At 38.1% G+C, this 22,895-nt stretch overlaps 1 protein-coding gene across 2 annotated transcripts in view; it reads left to right on the top strand.

Moving 5' to 3' along the window:
- CD109 (CD109 molecule) overlaps positions 1-22,895 on the top strand; it is a 134,083-nt gene that overhangs the window by 59,256 nt on the left and 51,932 nt on the right. For both annotated transcript variants that reach the window (XM_078055088.1, XM_078055087.1), the window contains exons 7-19: positions 519-603; positions 4,476-4,572; positions 4,828-4,969; positions 5,729-5,838; positions 8,366-8,590; positions 9,439-9,540; positions 9,632-9,694; positions 10,305-10,481; positions 13,278-13,430; positions 18,037-18,111; positions 18,739-18,799; positions 21,504-21,645; positions 22,550-22,667. In XM_078055088.1, coding sequence (XP_077911214.1) covers positions 519-603; positions 4,476-4,572; positions 4,828-4,969; positions 5,729-5,838; positions 8,366-8,590; positions 9,439-9,540; positions 9,632-9,694; positions 10,305-10,481; positions 13,278-13,430; positions 18,037-18,111; positions 18,739-18,799; positions 21,504-21,645; positions 22,550-22,667 — 1,550 coding nt within the window. The remainder of the gene's footprint in view (positions 1-518; positions 604-4,475; positions 4,573-4,827; positions 4,970-5,728; positions 5,839-8,365; positions 8,591-9,438; positions 9,541-9,631; positions 9,695-10,304; positions 10,482-13,277; positions 13,431-18,036; positions 18,112-18,738; positions 18,800-21,503; positions 21,646-22,549; positions 22,668-22,895) is intronic.

Here is a 22,895-nt window from a genome sequence, read left to right as displayed (position 1 = left end):
AAGAATAAGGATTCTGTATGACTACATATATGGTACCATGCAGAGGGAGAGTCTTGGGGCCCTGGGTGTGCTTTTAGTAACCATGCTGGAGAGTAGTCCTAGGAAAAGGGCTGCTCTAGAAGCAACTGTTTACCACGTGACGTGGAAGTATTTTAACAAGCAGTAAGGGAGCATTAATGAATGGGTGATGCCTGGTCTCCCACCAGTCAGATGCCTTGGCTCAGGGTTCTGGATACAATACAGGTTCGACCGATGAGAAGCTTCCGTTGACACACATGTCCATAGTAACTGATCCCCACTGTCAGTGTCTAGTCATCAGCCTCGTAAGGGTTTCTCATTTTGGGTGAAATGAAGTGCTTTTCATCTGTGTGTTAATGTGTCTTTGGATTCTAAGGAATCTAAGTTCAAATAGTACCAATTGTCGACTTCTTTAGAACAATGTAGTCTTTATTTTGATAAGCTAAAAATGATAGGAAAATAGATTCTTTAAGATATTTACCCTTGCTTCTCTTTTCCAGTATTGCCCAAATTTGAAGTTACTTTGCAGACACCATTATATTGTTCTTTGAATTCTAGGACCTTAAATGGTACTGTCATAGCAAAGTAAGTATCATTTTTTTTTATGGCTTTCTACTGTTATAAAACTGACAAAGAGCTCATTATATACTCCAGAATATTAGCAGCATGTTCTGCTTATTAAAATACCGCAATGCGCAGGAAACAAATATCTGTAATAAATAATTAAGCACGGAACATGTCTGTACAGGTCTTTGTATCCACCTGCCTGCTTCCAAGCTGATCCAATCCTGAAATATTTCCCACAGACGAGTATCTTTCTGATACTAGTCAGGGGATTTACATTATAGATTGTTCCAGATTTAAAAAAAGAAGTTGTATCTTTATCCCTCATTCAGCTGACATGGATCGAGGCTACTTACCTCTTCTTCAAACTTAATTTTTTTTCTGTCCATAATGGAGGTTGAATCTTGGGGGAGGAATTTGGTTATCTTATTGCAGTTAGCAAACAAGTAAGGAGTTCACCTTCCTTGTCATTTCAGTGGATGTATACGGAGAGATTCCAACCCATGTGTATGATAGATGTATCATGGCTCTCATGATTTTGATCCACTGGCTCGACCAGCATAGCGTTTCATTTTGTGGAGGCAAAAAGCATCCTCAGAGTCCCAGACTACCAGTTCTCAAAAGTGTAGGCTGGAGTTATTCCAGGCCTGATCTTATGTAGCTTTCATTTTTGATGTGTGAATAGCTGTGCTTTGGTTCCTGAAATTTATTTAGTTTCAGAATTCATTTATAATAGTTGATAAACACTGGACTCCCTCTCACTGCTTTCTCATTGCCGTATTCCTCTCTTGGTGAGGGTTTGTGGTAGTGGCAAGTGATGGGCAGTGAGTCTCCTGATGGAAGCAGCCCATAGACAAAACATTGTGAAGACTCCTGCTTCAGATTTTACTTGGCAAAAAAACCCACAAACAAACAAACAAACAAACAAAAAACATGTAAAACCCCTGCAACACAAAGGCAAAAATGTGTCTACAGTTTATATACCAACTTAGTTTTCTGCCTGTGTTCAACTAAGAGGTGGCTTCCAATATGAATTTGGGTACTGTGGATGGATTTATGGTTTAGAAAATACATAAATGCCTGCATTTTACATAATTATTATCCTGCCCTTGATCTGAGCTGAAGGCTAAGGATTCTGTCTGGGTTTTATTTTGAGTTCTTTGACTAGAGTTTATAAAACAGTGAGTGTAAATCCACACAAACCATCAGTGTCCTCAGGGATTGGGTTGAGTATGGATACCTTCTTTGCTTCTGGTTTTTGGTTTTCAGGGCTGTCCCAGGGATTCACTACAATCAGTTAAAACAGTGATTCTTAAACTCTGGTAACTCTTCAGAAAGTTTTGTATACAACTTTGGGGGGATGTGGATCCCCTGGTACCCTCCTCCCTGCTAGCCCTGTAAGAACTCTTATAGGAGCATCTCTTTACTTGCTAGTTGGGATGCTGCCCATTCACGAATTGCTTAATAAAGCCAATTAGATTTAAAAAAAAAAGAACCCTCATAGTTTCATCTGGATTCTCATTTGTTGAGCCTCTTCGAAATACTAATGGCTGAGAACAACATGACCATTGTGATGACCCCTGGTATTTCTTTAGCATTCACCACATTGTACTTGCATCATTTTCTTTAGGACCTGTGACAGTCAAGGTTCCACAGGAGAAGTAAAGCCAGTAGGAGATGTATATTAAGAGGTTGTTGCAAGGAATTGGCTTACATGATTGTGGGGGGCTGGCTTACATTCACATTGAGGATATACTTTACATCTTTGTAACAGATTAAGGAAATCTTTTGACCAGCAGAGGCTTTTATCAGTCTATAAAAATTGGCATAGACCTATTCTATAAATACTGTGTCCCAGAAAAGATGGAGATGTTGATGAGGATGATGATCCAAGAGTGGATAATAAACGGTTTGGGCTTTTCTTTTGCTAGTAGCCATCTGTCCCATCAAGGCATAATTAAGGTGAAGAGCATTGCTGGAAATTTCCCAGAGAAGAAGGTTAACAGTCTCTTTTTGGTTTTGAAATCTTTAACTGAGATGAATAAAAATCTGCATTTGTTTATCGGCTTTGATGTGAACATCTGCTCACTATTCCCACCTCATTAAAATGATAGACTCTTTTTCCACTAACCACAGAGGGTTCTAGAGGATTGTAAAGAAAATAACATAGCACAGATCTAGTTATTTCTATATATTCTGCAGACAGTAAAATCTAAACAAATATTCTTCAGGCTAAGGTTTATTTAAATATATTTATTATTTGATGAGACATTTGTATCTTGGAAATGACATGAAAAAAAGGTGGGAGAAACATGAATTATACTGGCAGGTTCAGTTTTTTAGGTATCATTTTGTAAACCTTTTGTGCTATGACTATTTAAAAAAATTCTTGTTTTGTTAATGGTACTACCCTAGAATATGCTTGATTTGCTTTTTAAAATGTTATTCATAACTAATGAATCGTTGAACACTACAACAAAAACTTATGATGTACTATATGTTGGCTAACTGAACATAATGAAAAATAAAAAAAATTTGTCAAACTATTATTTTCTGAATCATTAGTTTATTCCACATGCTCCCAGATTTATTTAGGACAATAATTGTCAGTAACCTTGTTTCATAATTATTATAATCAGCTTGAGGCAAAGAAAGCTAAATCTGCTTCACATTTAAACAAAAATAAAAAATATTTGTGTCTGAGAATACATTAAATTATGTCTGGATTTTCAAGCCCCCTGTACTATCATGTGATAGAACTCTTAAAATATAATGTTCTGGTATCCTTATGCATTTATTTAATCTTTAACAAGATACAAGAACTGTTAAGTTTCGAGGACTCTCTTTTGAATGAATGAATTTGGGGCTGAAGTTGCTGACCAGGGTTTCCACTAACTTTACTATTTTCATTTGGAAGGCAATACATTTGAAAATATATTTGTTTTATTCTCCTTAATTTGGAATGTACTATATCATTGGCTTTTGAATTGAGTTGATCCAGATGAGGGGCTGTTTCTGTGTTCAACTAATGGATTCAGGAAGCAGGAGTTTACTGTTAGATTTATAGAGTGCAAAGCAAAATTGACTTCCACATTTGGCTGAGCATTTATTACACAATAGAAATGGAAGGAACCCAGGAAACACATTTAAAAAAGGCTTTTTGGCAGTAAAATGGTTTACCAAAGATTGCCTCTCTTTTTCACATGAAGAGATTTTCCCATCAGGAGAGAGGATAAAATTAATACATAGAATGTAAAGCAGCAGAGAGGAGATTTGACTCAAGAAGATAATTTTGATACTATGGATAAAAAAATTACTCTTCTTTTACATTTTTCTGCACAAATCCAAGTTTTGATAGCCATGAGCACACTTGGCGCCCCAGTGTATTGTCTAATAAACCCTTCTGGTTAATACTGGAACATGCAACAGTGGGTCTTGGTGATTGCAATTTCAACTACCATTTAAAAATGTTCAAAAGCTGCGAAGTGTCCTGGGCATGCTGTTAAAGGACCAGTCTAGATTTCTAGGAATAAAACATTTTTGTAACTTAAAAAAAAAATCTTTGGACAGGAAACTGCACTTGCAGTTTCTCTGTAGTGTCTAAAATGGTTAGAGGTAAAATATGTATTATGAACTGTTTTGAAGTATTGTAATTAAAAGTCTTCTCATTTTGGAGACTTAATTTCAAGGATCATCATTTATTAATGATATTCCTAGCTGTGATTAGTTTTAAAAATTTGCAGTGAGAGTATTTTTAAAAATATAATTCTTTTAAGTTGGATTGCCAGTGTATGCTATTGAAAGTAGTATTTTCTTTTTTTTGAAAGTAATATTTTCATGTGCTATTTTGATAATATCAAGTTGAAAATGTAAAAAAATATATCATTTTTCAGGTATACGTATGGGAAGCCAGTGAAAGGAGACGTAACACTTACATTTTTACCTTTATCCTTTTGGGGCATGAAGAAAAATATTACAAAAAATTTTAAGGTAACTTTTACAGAGATCTTATAACTTCTAATGGGGAAACACTGTAAGTATACTTTTACTAGAAATAAGATTTCATACTGAATTAACAAAGAATTGAGTGTAAGAAAAATCAAGAGTTTTCTAGAATTGGACAAATGAGAATCTACTCATTTATACTCCAGAGCCATCATATTTTTGTGACTTAGTTTGAATTTTATTTCTAAAATTTGAATTGCTAAAGTGAAGAATAAAATTGAATTATTTTAAACAAAACAGATAAATGGATCTGCAAACTTCTCTTTTAATGATGAAGAGATGAAAAAAGTAATGGATTTTTCAGAAGGGCTTTCTGAACACATGTATCTGTCTTCCCCTGGGCCGGTAGAAATTTTAGCCACAGTGACAGAATCACTTACAGGTTTGTAGACTTTGAAGTGAAGGTAAAGCTATTTATGTGGTGCTGCTCTCTCTCCTTTCTTATTATAACTAGCACATTCATTTGGGAGCCTTTCTAAAGATGCTACTTAATTCTGAAATTGTCATGACTGTTAATTAGTGTCAGTTGCAGAGTGTTTTCATTATGAAGGGGAAACTTCTTTTCTTTCTTTCTTTTAATTTTAATTTAAAATTTTTTGGGGAAATACCTTTTTCTACCACAGTCTGTGCTTCAACCACATGGAATAGGTATTTGTAATTTCCTCCATTTCTGCTTTCTTTTCAACCTGGAAACCACATGGAAAGTCCTACCTTTTCAGCTAACTAACCACCTTCTGTTTTGTTTTTTTTTTTAAATCATTTAACATCTTCTGAGCTCTTGTCTGCTCATGGACAGTTTTCTTTTTCAATAATAAAATAAAGGTTAATTGCTTGGATCTTTCTGTTGTTATCCACAGCTTTCACCAAATCTCGAAAGAGCAAAAAATGATTCAGTCAGTGGCCTTAATCTGCAGTGTCCATGTTATGGATGGGCATAGCAGTAGTGGTGCTTAGAAGGGGTTCATGGAGGCTGTAAGAGAACTGTATGGTTCTCTTTATGACCAAGCCACTGTGGGAATGAGGCTTCTGTGCCCCATTAACTCCTTGGGGAAGTAGCTTAGATAGATAGAGAAATTTGGTGAATAGAAGCTGTTGGTGAAGTCTAACATTTGGTTTCTAAATGGTGCAATTTCCAAAACAGGTATCTCAAGAAATGCAAGTTCTAATGTATTTTTCAAGCAACATGATTACATCATTGAATTTTTTGATTATGCTACTGTCTTGAAACCATCTCTCAACTTCACAGCCACTGTAAGTTGGCATGTTTATTAATGATCTAAAGCAACAAGTTCAGTTTAATGAAACAGAATGGCAGATAATATTTTCAGCGCTTTTCAAAAAAAAAAATTAAGGGGTGCCTGGGTGGCTCAGTTGGTTAAGCCGCTGCCTTCGGCTCAGGTCATGACCTCAGGGTCCTGGGATTGAGCCCCGCATCAGGCTCCCTGCTCCACCTCGGTGGGAGGCCTGCTTCTCCCTCTCCCACTCCCCCCGCTGGTGTTCCCTCTCTCACTGTCTCTCTCTCTCTGTCAAATAAATAAAATCTTTAAAAAAAAAAAATTAAGCCCAAAGTAGATAGATTACTTTTCCCCCTTAGTTATATGAAGTATGTAGAATTGTTCCCAAATGACCTTTGTCTAAGTTTTCTTAAAAAGGTGGTCTCCAACAAAAGTTATTTTCCTCAAAATTTATTTAATAAGGAATTTAAGTTAGATTTGGATTGCTACATTGAAGCTTTTATAAATTTCTTGAAAGAATTAGGTGTTAGTCAAAAAATTTCAATTTCAGTTTGATTTTCATAATGACTAATTTTAGTTCTAGCAAAGATGTTGCATTAAAAATTATCAACAAATCTCTCTCTCTTTTTTTTTTTTTCTTGAGTTAACACTTACTGAGTGAATTTTGACAATGTGCAAGGCAGGGTGCTGGGTGGGGCTTACAGAGCTAAGAAGAACCCAGTCTCTACCCTGGATTCACAGTTTTTGTGATGGTGACAAGTCATACACACAAGTATGACTTAAAGCAGGATAAGGTCAATGTCATGCATACATTTCTGTAGTGATTTAAAGCAGGGGTTCGCAAACTTTTTCTACAAAGGACTAGATAGTAAATATTTTTAGCTTTGTGGGATATATGGTCTCTGTGACATCTACCCAACTCTGCCATTGTAGCATGAAAGAAGTCTTTACTACTTTGTAGCCAGGTCAGGGTGGCTGTGTTCCAATGAAACTTTTATTTACAAAAAGACTGGATTCGGCTTTCCTGCCTGCCATAGTTAGTTCACTGACCTCTGGTTTAAAGAAAGAGGGTATGACTTCTTATTGAATGGATCAAGAGAAATTTTAGATAGTTTCTGATTTCAAATATAATTTAGTTTGAAAAAGGAAGAAAAAGACCCTTGAGGCTGCAAATGGTAACTTCGAAATGAGAGTCTGGGAGGAAGAGTTGGCTTTGGGATAGGGATGAGGGTCATTAAAGGATGCTTTATGGAAGGGGAAATTTAAGCTATTTGTTAAAAGATCAGTAGGATATTATTTTATTTTTTCAAAGATTTTATTCATTTATTTATTTTAGAGAGAGAGAGAGAGAGCGAGAGAATGTGAGTGTGAGCCAGGGGAGGAGCAGAGGGGGAGGGAATAAGAAGGGTAAAGAATCTCAAGCAGACTCCACGCTGAGTGTGAGTGTGACTCGGGGCTCGATCCCATGACCCTGAAATCATGACCTGAGCCAAAACCAAGAGTCGGACACTTAACCAACTGAGGCACTCAGGTGCCCAAAATCAGTAGGATTTTAAATGTTTGGTGTGGGGATGGGAGATGGGGAGCAAGATGAGCTGAGACAAGGCAAGAGCCCTGCTTGGCAAGTTCAGGTGCATTCACCTAGATCAGTACAATTGTAGCAGGGAGTTTGTGTCTGGGAGTGGTGAGAGAGAAAAGAGGAGGCAACGTGTGGGGAGTTGTCAAGGATCCTAAATGACACATGCATGTTTTTGAACTTTATGCTCTAGGCAGTGAAGAGCCTGGGAGCCTTATGAATGTGGGAGGGGTATGGCAAAAGTGGTATTCCAGGGAGATGGATGGGGCTGTGTGTAGGAGGATGGCTGCAGCCCAGGTGTCAGGTGGCGAGGAAGCTCCGGGGGGGCAGGGATGTGCAAGTGGAGAGGACACAAGAGAGAAGTACAAGACTTGGTATATATTGGATTTGGGAGGTGGGTAGAGGGAGGGGAAACTGAGAAATGTGAAGTCTAGCAGAATTGTGGTGTTAGCAAAAATAGGAGAGGCAAGATGGTTGCTCAGTTATAGATGCACTGAATTTGAGTTGACAGGGATATTTAAGTAGAAATTTCCTGCAAGTGGAAATTGGAGGTGTTGAGTATGAGCTCCAGAGCAAGGTGAGGAAAGCAGTAGGAGTGCTGAGATCTTTGAGAAAAAGAGAAGCACAGATAACTGATAATTTAGCCTTGACAAATTCCCACGTTTAGGGAGAGGAAGGTGGAACGCAAAAAAGACACTGTGAGGATGCAGAAAGAGGGCTCTGAAATAAAGAAGGTTCTTGTGGAGCCATGGAAGGCAAGAGAAGCCAAACTATCAAGAAGGGAATGGTCAGTGGTGTTGAAAGCCTTCTAGAGAGAGACTACTTCATCTGGAAGTTAGGGTGCTGCCAACAGTTTTTGAGAATCCAGTTTCATTGGAATAGCACAGGTGGGGAGTGGATTCAACTGAACTTAAAACCTTTGCTTTTCTTGTTATCTGTTTTTAAAATGTTGTGTTTTGACAATTAGATAAAGGTAACCCGTGCTGATGGCAATCGACTGACTTTTGAAGAAAGAAGAAATAATGTAGTTATAACAGTGACACAGAAAAATTCTTCTGAGTCCTGGAGCAGATGGGACAGTAGAAACCAGGAAACAGAAGCTGTCCAGATCATAAATTATACCCTCCCCCAAAATGGAATCTTTAACATTGAATTCCCAATCCTGGATGATTCCAGTGAGCTACAGTTGAAGGTACCATCTGTTTCTCATCATTATCTTACTACAACAAGATCATTGAAATTGTAATCTCATGGTAGGCACTCAAACCGTTAGAGGTCAAAGTGCACAGGAAGTAGGAAGTAAACACATGTTTCTATTTAAAAAAATGGAGGAAAGCGTTATAAGCAATTTAGTAACAGTGGCTGAGGGGTGGACCAAATGCTTCCTTGTAGATTCATTTTGAAGAACACAGTAAAATATAGCGCTCTGAAGATATGATGAAGAAGCTCCTCCGATTCCCAGCCTAGGTTGGTTTTCAATCACTTGAAAGTATATTTTGGCAGGAGCTGAAATGAAAGAGGAAAATATTTTTTTAAACCTATACTCCTTTGCTGAGCTCTTTCTCAGAGTGGCTCATCTGAGACACCCCAACCATTCCTGCTATCTTTCTTTTCATTGCCACAGGTTTGGTCCTTTGAGTGTTACTCTGACTACTGGTAGATACATGGGTTGGTCTGATTTCTTGCTTGTAAATGAACTCTGTGTTGTGGAGAGAGGGAAAGGAGTTCTTTCTCATTTTGTTCTCTCTTGTCATAGTGTTTCTTGATAATGTACTTTTATTTCTGAAATAAGTTAGGACTATGCTTTTTCCTCTTAGATTATGGTGATGACGACCCTCTTCTGTGTTTTAAAGCTGTCACTTTCTTTATAATATAAGCTATAAAGTGAAGATCCAATGTCTGGGGAACATTTTTTTTTTTTTTTTTTGTAAGAAAAAAGTACAAGTGAATTTGCTTTTCAGGAATTGTTCAAAATATAGTATTCTTTCTCACGGTGTTACTGAAGATTAAAATTTATAGCTCCCTTTTCTTCTGTTATAGGCCTTTTTTCTTAATAGTGTGAGTAGCATGGCAGTTCATGGTATGTTTAAGTCTCCCAGTAAGACATACATCCAGCTAAAGACAAGAGATGAAAATATAAAGGTAATGCTTACAATCAGTTACAATTATAGTATAATTGTACTCTTTTGCCATTCATATGTGTTTATTAAATAAGTTTTTTTTTTCCCCCTAGGTGGGATCACCTTTTGAGTTGGTGGTTAGTGGCAACAAGCGATTGAAGGAGTTAAGCTATATGGTAATCTCTTATAGAATTTAAATTTATTATTTCTTATAGGATCATCGAGAATGATATCTACCTTATGTCTATACTCACTAATTTTTAAAATTCAGTCTTATATCCTTTAGCCTGCCCTTTTTATATTGCAATCAAAATTTCTTTTTTCTTCCTTCACCTGTATTTGCATTTCCAACTTAAGATGGATAATTAAATCTTGCAATCTGTTTTAAAATTTAAATTTCTATGAGATAATCCATCTAAATTTATTGTAGAAAATTACAAAGTATGAGAAAAACAAAACAAAACAAAACAAAAAAAACTTGCTACCCATAGCCTTGAATTTTGCTCATCTGGCTCTCCCCAGTGGTGCTCTATATTCCTCCTGCTCAAAAATAGATTCTTGACTGTGAAGGTACTGTTGTCTCAATCAGTATTTCTTTATCTTATCCTTTTCTGTTTCCTAGCTTGTCCTTTCCATGTTGGTCAGGGAAGTTTCCTTGCATTCAAAAAGGCTTGAAGTTGGTTTAAGTCAACGATTTGTGTATATGGTTGAAATTATTATGATTGTAGCTGCAGTTGAGATTCTTATTAGCTTTGGCATAAAATGAAACTCTTCTCTTCTTTTCAGGTAGTATCCAGGGGACAGTTGGTGGCTGTAGGCAAGCAAAATTCAACAACCTTCTCTTTAACACCAGAAAATTCTTGGGCTCCAAAAGCCTGTATTATTGTGTATTATATTGAAGATGATGGGGAAATTATAAATGATGTTCTAAAAATTCCTGTTCAGCTTGTTTTTAAAAATAAGGTAAGATTTAAGGTAATGATGTTAGAAGAAAACTTCACATTAGTGAAGTCTGAGAAATGTTAGTATTTCTTTAGAAAAGTATCACTAAACAAAATTGGTTAGAGATTTATATTCATTTCCAGAACTATGGTTAAACCTCTTCATATTGTTACTACATATGTATTTTCACATGTGGAATTATCGGGCAGTGTGGGTCTTATTTGTAAGTTATGATTCTTGGCTTTAAGACTTTAACTTAATTCCATGAGGCTATTTCAGGATTTCTCAAATGGTGGAGTCAATATTGCTCTGGCGTGGAATTCCAGAGGTGATTCTAGAATTTGTGTGGTTTTGATATTGGCGTGAGAGTGAAATGAAGGGTGTGGGAGGGAGGGAGGCCGTCAGCAGTGATATGTGGAAGCAGAGCCCAGGTTTGGTTTATCCATTTTATCAGCCTGGAAACTCACCCTGGACAGATTTACAGTAAGCTTGGCTACCTGGCATGTGGAGATCTGTGTGGAGTTTGGTCTCCAAAAGCACCAGGGATTTGTATAGCTTAGGGCATATAGCTTGTTTAGGAAACCCCCTTGAACCCAAACTTTGAAAAGTAAGCTGGCTGTAAGAGTGCCTGGTGGAATTGAATCATCTCATGTATAATAAAATGAGCCATTGTTCTCACTGAAAGCTGCTGCCTTCTCAGTTCATTTTAAACAAAATAATCATTGTTTAAAACTATTGATTGCGGGGTACAATTCCTTTGATAGCATTCCTGTTTGCTTAATTTGTTAAAATTCTAAGAGGTTGCAGTAGTCATCTTTGCATTTTGTCAATGATGGTTAACTAACTCTGATTGTCAAGATAAAATACAAACCTCTATTTTTCATTTTATAAAGAATTTTTTCAAAGACAGTGCTATCTTCTGTTATTTTTAGAGCACGGATTGACAGAGATGAATTTTAAAGTAGGAGTCAGGCTTAGATAAGGAGGCGTACATCTTTGAAAGTGAGGCCAAGTATTAAAAAAGTTAGTGTAAGAGGTTATTGGCTTTGAGGAAGTGGAGTGTATAAATAGCATAATTCCAAGAAATTTCTTAGATAAAGATAAGAAATATAGTTTCAGCTATATTTGCAAAAATATATTTCTCTGCTTTTTTTTTTTTTTTTTAAAGTAATCTCTACACCCAACGTGGGGCTCGAACTTACAACTCCAAGATCAAGAGTCACATGTTGTACTGACTGAGCCAGCCAGGCACCGCTGTTTCTTTACTTTTTATATAATGTTTATTACATTACTCACAAAGAAACTATAAATTTGAAAAGAGGTTATATTTAAGCAAGAGAAAATTAGTGAGTCTTTTTGATGTTCAGTAATGACTGTGGAATAAATGGATAGGATGTGGAAAGCACAAGAGATGGAGGTTTAGAAATCACACGCAAGTATATCTTGAAGCCATGGGGTCTCGGAGGCACAGAGTTAAAGAGTGAGAAGTGCAAGGTTGGAACATGTTGCTCTCCTCCCCTTCCTTTTGGGTATAGGTGGAGAAACTTAAACTAAAAGTAAACTAGATAATAGTTTTATAAAAAATTTCACTGGACAAGTTGAACAGGCAGGTCTTTATTCAAGACTATTGCAGTAGGGGGAGAGAGATTGAGCTCAACTTCACTGAAACAAAAGGCAGGAGAGTTTTAAGCAGAGGATGAGCTTGTGGAAAAGTCCTGGAGGACATCGAGGGGAGATTGGTCAATGTGATTAGGCCATCTGTGTTTGCTAACTGGCAATGTATAAGTTAGGCTCCTGTCCTCCACAGAGACGAAGAGATCCATCAGGGACTCTGTTTTTTTGGTGACTACATTTCAAAGGATTGACTCTCAGGTCCTTGAGAAAGACAGACCTGGGTTGTAAAACTGTCGAGAGGCTGGGAGAAGACTTACATTTCAAAGGGGCAGAGAAAGAATTTACAGTTGCAAGTTTTCTAAAGTACATGCTGTAAGAAAAGGGAGTATCGGGGGCTAATGATCAGGAAGAAGCCTGTCTGATGTTTAGTCAAGCCGAGGGGAACATGAAGGCCATCTTGGTCAGGAGATACAGTCACTGCATCAGTGGCCTACTGAAATAGAGCTAGACAAGGTGAACATTCCTAGTAGGAAGGAGCCTCATGACCAAGCCATTCAGTTTCACCCTGTTGAGATGATTGAGGCTCTTTAAGGAGTACTAGCTAGGACCATGCTTTGATGAATGTAATGAACAGAGGACGTTCAGGTGGCCATGCAGACATAGAGCATTGGGCCTAACTAGTGTTTGGTCTGTTCACCTCCTCCCTTGGAAAGACATCCCCCTGCCCCCAGCCCAGGCAGTTCTGTGAGTCCCCAGGGGAGCTGTGAGTCTCACTTGACTCACTTCTAAGTTCAGGTGACCAGCATGTAAGCATCTCTGGTTTCTTTCCTCTTCCCTGTTCCTCCTCCAGGATCCTGGCCTTCCCCAGGTGTCCCAGAGAACACTGCTGCCTTCTCTTTAACATTGGCTGGGGGCTGAGGGGTGTGGGATGGAGAAAGGGAAGAGGAGAGGTAGAGAAATGAAGGCTAAATCAGATTTATGCCACTGTGGGATGTTCTATGACTTGTAAACACCGTTAATAAATTTTTTTAAAAAAATTCTTTCCCTGTAGAAGGCTTATGTATGGTTTTAGAATGATCCCTCAGTCAAGACAAATGTAGAATCTTTGCTAGATTTTGAGACACTGAACTGATGTTGGTAAGACATGTAAGTAATGCTTTTTAAAAAGTCAAATAAATCAGTCCTGTTTTATCCCTTTCTTAGATAAAGCTGTTTTGGAGTAAAGCTCATGCTGAACCATCTGAGAAAGTCTCTCTTAGGATCTCTGTGACACAGCCAGACTCAACAGTTGGGATTGTAGCCGTTGACAAAAGCGTGAATCTGATGAATGTCTCAAATGATATTACAATGGAAAATGTGAGTTTAGCTATTTTAGCTAAAGGAAACCTTATTGCATTACCTCAAATATCTAAAGGGAATTTCATTAGTTCCTCTTAAGTATAAGTCAGTCATCAGTAAAGCTTCCAAATAAAAAGGATTTGCATTCTGGTTGTTATGTTGGAAAGAGGCTGCATGTGGTGAAGTGTCTTTGCTGTCTTAGATGAGAGATGCCATCTAGAGTTTTCCCTCATTTTCGTGCTGTATTTGAATTTAAGACTCTCGAGAAAGTACTAGGAAATTGACTTGTATAATTTTGGATGACACTGGAGAAGATAGCTTTAGATAATTTTGAAGTAGTTTCTGTTTTGGTTATACATAATGGTTATATATAATTACAGTCTTATTGAATCAGGAATTTGTAGTATATTGAGGGAGTGAAATGTTAATCTGCAGAAAACTTATAAACCAAGAAATATATAAATATCTAGTGTTACATAAGCTAATCCCCTATTCATTAATAATTTCATTTTTATTTGTAAGCTCTTGATATATCCTTGTGTGCCATTGTCAGTTGAAATCTAGATTGTATAACCTATGTCCATTAATTGATTAAGTATAGTGATTAACAACATATAGGAGGAAAGATATAAATGTTTAGGCTAATTTGGTCATCTTGTTGTAAATTAATCCACTTGACAAATATTATATATAATTTTCAGTCTATAAAGCTAATTTTTCTAAATGCCCCCCCCTTTTTTTAAAGATTTTATTTATTTATTTGATAGAGAGACACAGCGAGAGAGGGAACACAAGCGGGGGAGGGGGGTGGGAGAGGGAGAAGCAGGCTCTCCGCTAAGCAGGGAGCTCGATGAGGGGGGGGCTCGATCCAGGACCCTGGGATCACGACCTGAGCCCAAGGCAGACGCTTAACGACTGAGCCACACAGGCACCCCTCTAAATCCCCCTTTTTAAAAAAAAACTCCTTTAAAGCTAATTGGTCATTTTTTTCTCTTGACTTTTTAAAAATTCACATTATTCTAAAAAGTCTATAGCATTTTGCATTTGATTTAACTGAATTTAGTAATATCTCTCATTTTATGGGTTTCTAAATTCTTAAATCTATTATTTCATTTTTGTTTCCCTGTGTATGTATGCGCGCGCGCGCGCGCGCGCGCGCGCAGACACACACACACACACACACACACACACACACACACACACACACACACACACTAGTTGTGTGACCTGGAGAAAATTCATCTCTCTGAGCCCCAGTTTCTTTATTTCTAAAATGCATAATAATAGGGGCACCTGGGTGGCTCAGTCGTTAAGCGTCTACCTTCGGCTCAGGTCATGATCCCAGGGTCCTGGGATCGAGCCCCGCATCAGGCTCCCTGCTCAATGGAGAACCTGCTTCTCCCTCTCCCACTCCCCCTGCCTGTGTTCTCTCTCTTGCTGTGTCTCTCTCTGTCAAATAAATAAATAAAATCTTTAAAAAAAAAACCAAAATAAGAACCTTTAATAAAAAAAAAAAAGAGAGGGAGGGGTCAAGCTCCAGGGACTAGAAAACTACTCTTGATCCTCCCTGTGTGCTGTTGGCTTTTATTCAGTGTTTTACTTTTAAGCTCTTAGGGAAAAGCATCACCAAGAAGAGGCAGTCTCTTAAGATTATGATCCAGCAGCCCTGAGAATTTGGAGGACAAGAGGAAGAGTGAATGCTTGGGGCCATGGGTCTGTGCACAGGTTTTCCTCAGTTTGTCCCACCAGAAGGGCAGAGGTGCTGACTTGGTATTATCTGCCTGACACTTTGCAACACGTAGTGCAGACTGCTGCTGCAGCTGCCGATTTGGGCAGTGCAAGTGCAAGCAATGATTGTCCTGACGCTACCCCCGGGAAAGAAGCAAGAGCAGAATTCAAAAACCTTTTCCTCCGACTGTCTGCCTCTCGCACTTTCTGCCACCCACTTCCTCCCAACACACCAATTCAAGATATCCTTCACTCTTCCCAGGGTTTTCTCATACCACTCATCTGAGTTTCCTACTTGCTTTTATTGTTTCTACAGAGTTGGCTCTGGGGGAGGGTGTCAGGAGCCCGTAGTGATAGACCATTGTGGTTTCTTTTGTTCTTGTTAAATTTATAAGTGGTGCTGAGAACACCTTGGGAAAATTTAAGTGTGCTAGATCTTCCAGAAATAATTTCAGACACCAGCCTTTGCTGCAGCTTCGGCAATGCCTTTTTATTGAGCCACTGAGAAAAGGAGAATTTCTTTTTGAGATAGATGTTTCTTTCTGGATAATTCCATTGATTCACACGGGAGTGTCAGCAGAAGGTGATCTCGCGTGCATTTGTGTTCCGTAGCAGAGTGTGAGTCATGGGCCTAAAACCTTTTCTCTCCGTTATGTCCGGCTCTGGCCCCATGGCCTGTGGTTGGGCTGACTGGATTTGCCAGCTTGCTGAGATCTAATGTCCTGTTTTCTCCTTGGTGCCGGCACCATGTTTGCTTACCATGGGTGTAGCAGTGGTGGTGGTTGGCATGGCGGAAACAGTGTATGCACGTGTTTAATTTTAGTGTGTTGTATGGTGATTAACGTAACATAATAAAAAAAAAAGAAAAGAAAAAGAAATAAACGTGGTGTGTTTTTTAAACTTGTGCTTAGAATCTTTCATGATTTTTATTCCTGCGTTCGTCTTAATTTGTCTGGTTAATGCTAATGTTAATCAGGGAGATGCATTGGAATAGTTACCAAAAAGGGTATCATATCTTAACTTTTTTAATGTGGTGAAATATATATAACATAAAATTTGCCATTTTAACCATTTAAAAAAGACAATTCAGTGGCATTAATTACTTTCATTATGTTGTACAACCATCATCACTATCTGTTTCCGAAACTTTTTCATCACTCCAAGCAGAGACTCTGTAACCATGAAGTGGTAACCCTCCATTTCCCCCTTTCCCCACACCCCAGCAACCTCTAATCTACTTCTGTCTTTGTGAATTTGCGTAGTCTAGATATTTCATGTAAGTGGAATCATACAAAGTTTTTCCTTCTGTGTCTACCTTCTTTCACTTAGCTTAAGGTTTTCAGGGTTCATCCATGTTGTAGCACCTATCGGAACTTTCTTTCTTTTTATGGCTGCATAATATACAATTGTATGTATCTACCACATTTTGTGTATCCATTCTTCTCTTGATAGACATTTAAGTTGTTTCTGTCTTTTGGCTTATGTGACTGATGCTGCAATAACCCTTGGCATGCACGGATCTCTTTGAGTCCCTGTTCTTTTCAGTATATACATGGGAAAGGAATTGCCAGGTCATGTTTTTTTTTTTTTTTTAAGATTTTATTTATTTATTTGACAGAGAGAGACACAGCGAGAGAGGGAACACAAGCAGGGGGAGTGGGAGAGGGAGAAGCAGGCTTCCCGCGGAGCAGGGAGCCCGATGCGGGGCTCGATCCCAGGACCCTGGGATCATGACCTGAGCCGAAGGCAGACGCTTGACGACCAAGCCACCCAGGCGCCCCGCCAAGTCATATTCTAATCTGTGTTTAGCTTTTTTAGGAGCTGCCAACTTCACTCACTCTTTTAGCCTATTTTATTCACTCTTGCTAGCAAGGAATGCTGTTCTTAAAAAAATAGCATTGCTATTTTTACATTCCATTCCATACATTGCTAATGTGATCATGTAAATATTTCAATATTGAAAACACTTTCCTTGATGTAATCTGCATTATCTTGATTATCAATGAGGTTGAATAATTTGCATTTCTTTTTTTGTGAATTGCCTCTTTTTGTTATTTTAAAAAATGTAGTTAACTGACATTTGCAGCACTTATATTAACCATCAGATTTAACCCATTTATCTGCCAAAAGTATGGGTTGTTGTCAATGCTGACCCCTATGTGTTGGTTTAGTCAACCAGTGACATTTAAGTTCTTCCTGGGCAAAACTCAAGCATACACTTTTTTTTTAAGATTTATTTATTTTATTTATTTATTTTTAAAAAGATTTAATTTATTTATTTGAGAGAGAGAGAGAGAGCACACACAAGAGAGGGAGGGGCAGAGAGAGAGAGAGAAGCAGACTCCCCACTGAGCAGGGAGCTGGGACCTGAGCCGAAGGCAGACACTTAACGGACTGAGCCACCCAGGTGCCCCTGTTTATTTATTTATTTTAGAGAGAGAAAAAGAGAGAGAGCGAGAGAGAGAAAGAGAGTGCATGCGCGTGCGAGCGAGCAGGGGGAGGGGCAGAGGGAGAAGAGAATCCATAAGCAGACTCCCTGCCGAGTGTGGAGATTGGCGCAGGGCTCGATCCCGGGACCCTGAGATCATGACCTGAGCTGAAACCAGGAGTCGGCTGCTTAACCGACTGAACCGCCCAGGCGCCTCTCAAGCGTACACTTCTTAGGAACTCTCCATTACTGAACAGAGTAAAAATAAGTTAAAAGAAGAAATGTATTTTTAGCTGATTGAATCATGAACAAGGCATTCAAATATTCTTTATTCCTCCATTTGGGTCATTTTCAAATTAGATAAGCTTGTGGGCTGTGTGTTACCTAAGTAACATACAAGGAGTATGGCAGAGGGCAGAACAGGTTGATACGATTCAATTCATTCCATATATTTTATCTTCTCCTTAGGTGGTCCATGAGTTGGAACTTTATAACACAGGATATTATTTAGGCATGTTCATGAATTCTTTTGCAGTTTTTCAGGTATGTTTAGTTTGTTACATAATTTGAAAAGATATTAATATCTTTTACTATTGCGAACACTTTCAGAATTAATTATCTGAATAATGAAATGTTAACCTTTTATTAAATATGTTGGTGAAGTGCAACGTGTTATATAAGTGTAATTTGAAATGGAAAGATAATCATCCTTCCAGTTTTAAAAGCAAATGGAAAACGTGTGTGTGTGTGTGTGTGTGTGTATGTTCTGTGTATGAGAGAGAGAGAGAATGCTCATGTACATATGTAAATTCTCAAAAATGAGATAGAGTAAAAAAACCTTTCACATTTGCATAAAAACAAATGAACAAGAGTGAGTTAAGAGTATGGGAAACTGCTGTGACATTTTACAGAGCATTTAAACTTGAACCATGAGAGATGATGGACTCTGAAAAACAAACTGAGGGTTCTAGAGGGGATGGGGGTGGGAGGATGGATTAGCCTGGTGATGGGTATTAAAGAGGGCATGTTCTGCATGGAGCACTGGGTGTTATGCACAAACAATGAATCATGGAACACTACATCAAAAACTAATGATGTAATGTATGGTGATTAACATAACATAAAAAAAAAAGCATGTAAAAAAAAGAAAATTAAAATTTTTCTCTCTAGGAATGTGGCCTCTGGGTATTGACAGATGCAAACCTTTTGAAGGATTACATTGATGGTGTTTGTAAGTAAAACCTGGCAATGTGCTTTTAAAATATTTAAATCTTTCATCTCAGGTATTTAAAATTACTTATATAGGTATGAATACTTTCTGGTTGGACGTGGATATTATGATTTTCATTTTCTGTTCTCTTATCCTAAAGTCTTGGCATTTAATGTACATCTGAGCCATGACATGGAATGTTTGTCTGGGCTTCTATCTAGATTTTTGAAATGAATGCTTTCCATTTGCTCTCTGTAGTTCTTTGAGATGGTTATATTTTTGGACACATTGGAAGATCCTGTGCTTCCAATTTGTATGGCAAACTGTGCTATTATTTTGGAATTAGATAAAAGGAGCAACATATTTTTGAAACATTTTTGTTCTCCAGCTTTTTGATGCTCACCTAGAATATAATGCCGTAAAGTATGCTGGTGCGTGCACGTGCACACACACGCACGCACACACTCAGGTGCACGTGTCTCATCGGTCTGAGTTCTTCCCGGGAAGGGTCACATCTGTACATTTCCCTGTATTGCTAAATAGAGTTGCCACCCAACTAATAATAAGTGTGCTTTTAGGAAGAAGTCAAAATGTTTTGGCTGGAGGAAGTGTATAAATGAGAATGGTTAACTCTAGAAGTTGTTCTCTTTTCTTTCAGGTAACCTTATGCTAATGTCACAGTTTCTATCCCTGAATTCCCTATTCCTGTCAGGTGTAAGCCCCACACTAAGCCCCAGGCTCTCCAGCTTTGGGCTGGTTTTCGACACCACTGGATACCCGAGCCTCTATCCTGAAGCTAAAAAGATAATTTTATAGCCTTAAAAATTTTATGAAGTCATTATGATCTCTATGTATTAAAGACAATATGATACAGTTATTTTCTTCATATAATAATCCATCCTAGACATCTTCTAAGCAATCTGTCTTTTTCCATTCTCTCTTTGTCAGTATCAGCTTTTACCCATCTTTGTTCATCTTTACTGATCAAATCCTGATTTCCACTGTAATACTCATTCTGTTGCTAGTAATACTTATTGTATCCTTTACCTTTCCTGAGAACTTTCTTCTACCTTTTTCCCCCCTATAACAGAAGAAACTTGATGCTCTTACTAGCATACTGTGTCCTTAGAAACCTTCTCAGGTGACTGACATTAATTTTTCTGCTTCTCTTCTGGATCAGGATTCCTAAGTCCATAGTGTTCAGTGTTATCTTGACTACTTCAAGATCACTGTTCAGCAACCCTCACTTAAAAACCGTTTATCATTTGAAGCTCAAAAATTTCAATTATAGTTCCTTCAATCAACCTTTAGGTCCCCTACTTTCCCTTTATCTCTGTATACATTGATGACTCTCACAAAAGATTCAAAGTCTTACTCCTGTTGTCATCCTGGGGATTTGACTGTCAGTGTGGTTGATCCATCTAATGTGTACTATCTTGCAGTCACCACGATGGCATCAGTAGTTACCCAAGGTCATTTTATCACTGGAACACTGCTCTACTTTTTTTTTTTAAACTTTTTTTTTTTTTAAGATTTTATTGATTTATTTGACACAGAGAGAGAGCGAGAGCAGGAACACAAGCAGGGGGGAGCGGGAGAGGGAGAAGCAGGCTTCCCGCGGAGCAGGGAGCCCGACGCGGGGCTGGAGCCCGATGCGGGGCTCGATCCCAGGACCCTGGAACCATGACCTGAGCCGAAGGCAGACGCTTAACGACTGAGCCACCCAGCCGCCCCAACACTGCTCTACTTTTAAAATTTCAAATGCCTGTCCTTCTACCTTGTAGATTCCTTCACTCCCTTAAGTTTATCAGATGTTTTGCATTTTATTTTATTTTTTTAAGATTTTATTTACTTATTTGAGAGAGAGAGAGAAAGAGAGAGCATGAGCTGGGGGAAGGGGCAGAGGGAGAGGGAGAAGCAGGCTCGTCGCTGAGCAAGGAGCCTGATGCGGGACTCGATCCCACGACCCTGGGATCATGACCTGAGCCGAAGGCAATGCTTAACTGACAGAGCCACCCAGGCGCCCCTGTTTGCATTTTATTTTGAAATAATTTTAGACTTACAGAAAAGTTGGAAAAAAAAATAGAAGTAGGTGATAGTAATAGAAAGAAAGCTTTTAGTGGAATATGGGTCAGGATGCAGTGTTACGACCTTATTAGATGACCTGTTCCTTAAGAATTTGGGATCTGCTGTTTCATGCTTACTTTAAAAAAATTTAGATATGTAAATAATTTGGAAAATTAAAACTCTTCCAAAAATGGTTTAGGTTATATTGACTGTTTTGGAAATGTGTCAGTCTGTATGGCAACGTGACCGTTTTTTTATAAGCTAGTAAACTGGATGATTGTAGCATCTTGTGGCTGGTGTAGCCAATGGTAATGATCACTAGAGAACTAAAAAGGGAATAGCAAAATTGGAGGGAACTTTAAAAATGTGATTTACTTGTTTTTTAGTAACTGCACTGTAAGTAGTTTTTCAGGTATTGGTTGTACCGGCAGGGAACACTTTTTTTTTAGTTTTGGTGCTGCTGTGACTGGCCTCAGAGCCTTGGGTAAGTCACTTGACTTCAAGGGGTCTCATGTGTCTTGGCTGTAAAATGAGACGGTTGAATAAGATGAACTGTAAAGTCCCATTCAGCTGAGAGGTGTTGCGGTTCTCCGAACTAAGAGTATAATCATCCTCTACAGTGACTTTTTCCCTAACAGTTGTCAATGTTGATTTTTAGATGACAGTGTAGAATTTGCTGAGAGGTTTGCGGAGGAAACAGAAGGATACTTGGTAGATTTTCATGACTTCTCTTCGGTTAGCAACCCACATATCAGAAAGCATTTTCCAGAGACTTGGATTTGGCTAGACACCAACATGGGGTAAAGATTTATAATGTTCTTTGCTCATACCTATTTTGTTTAGTGTTCATTTTAAATAAGTATTGTGTTCTTTGAAATGTTTCGGTACAAACCTATTGTGATGGACAACGAAGTAGACCAAGAGGTTTTTATTTTAGAATGGTATTTATTGTATTTAAATATGTAGTGTTTAATAAAGCCATGTGCAAACTGGGGCAGTGAGAGTATCATTAAGGAGAAGATAGACCTTCTTCTAATGAAGGGTGTTTTTAACTTCCTTGAAGTTTCATGGTTCTTGTTTGAGAAAATTGCTGAGAGTACAATAAGCTTATTGCCTTGGGGTGGGAAGCACTTACTCTCTCTACCTTGTGGCTCCTTGTCAGACATCCCCGTGAGCCACAGGAAGAAGGAGTGCAGGTGGTGGGAGGATTCGGCTTAGTTGACAAACACTGAGCTCTCTGGCCTGATGACTGAGCAGATGAATCATGAAATCTTCACATATTTTATAGTCCGCCATTTGTGTAAACTTGAAATAAGACACAAGTCAAACCTTAAAAAAAAAAAAGGCATAGACTGGGATACAGAGGGAAACTTTTATGCAAATTGACAGAAATAAATTGAGTTAAATTTGAAAGTAGATATTTGTTATCTATATACAACATTTATGATAATAATGGTCATTCTAAAGGTATAAACATTGTAGAAAGCTTTTAGTGGAATATGGGTCAGGATGCAGTGTTTTGGCCTTATTATGTGACCTATTCCTTGAGAATTTGGGGTCTGCCGTTTCATGCTTACTTAAAAAAATTTAGATATGTAAATAATTTGGAAAATGAAAACTTCTAAAAATAGTTTAGGTTATGTTGACTTTTTTGAAATATGTCAGTCCTTGGTGCTACGATTTTTATTTTTATCTTGACTTCAGTTCTAGGATTTACCAAGAATTTGAAGTTACTGTGCCTGATTCTATCACTTCTTGGGTAGCCACTGCTTTCGTGATCTCTGAAGACTTAGGTCTTGGACTAACAAGTACTCCAGTGGAGGTAGTATATTAAAGACCTGCTTGCAAATGTTAAAGTGCCCAAAGCAAAGGAAGTGTGAACTCTTCAATGGATTTTTAAAAAATGATTTGCTTATGATGTTGATCAGTGTTTAGAGATTCCTTGGCTTTTCCTTTTTGTTTTTCATCGGTTTTATACTTTAGAATGTGAGCTATATTAAACTCCTAAATGTGCTATGTCCATATTAAGATTTGGATAAAAACTTTATTA

This window comes from Halichoerus grypus, chromosome 9, assembly GCF_964656455.1.
Source record: "Halichoerus grypus chromosome 9, mHalGry1.hap1.1, whole genome shotgun sequence".
Taxonomy (NCBI): domain Eukaryota; kingdom Metazoa; phylum Chordata; class Mammalia; order Carnivora; family Phocidae; genus Halichoerus; species Halichoerus grypus.
Note: the sequence above shows the minus strand (reverse complement) of the source record. Positions and strands in the feature narration are given on the sequence as shown.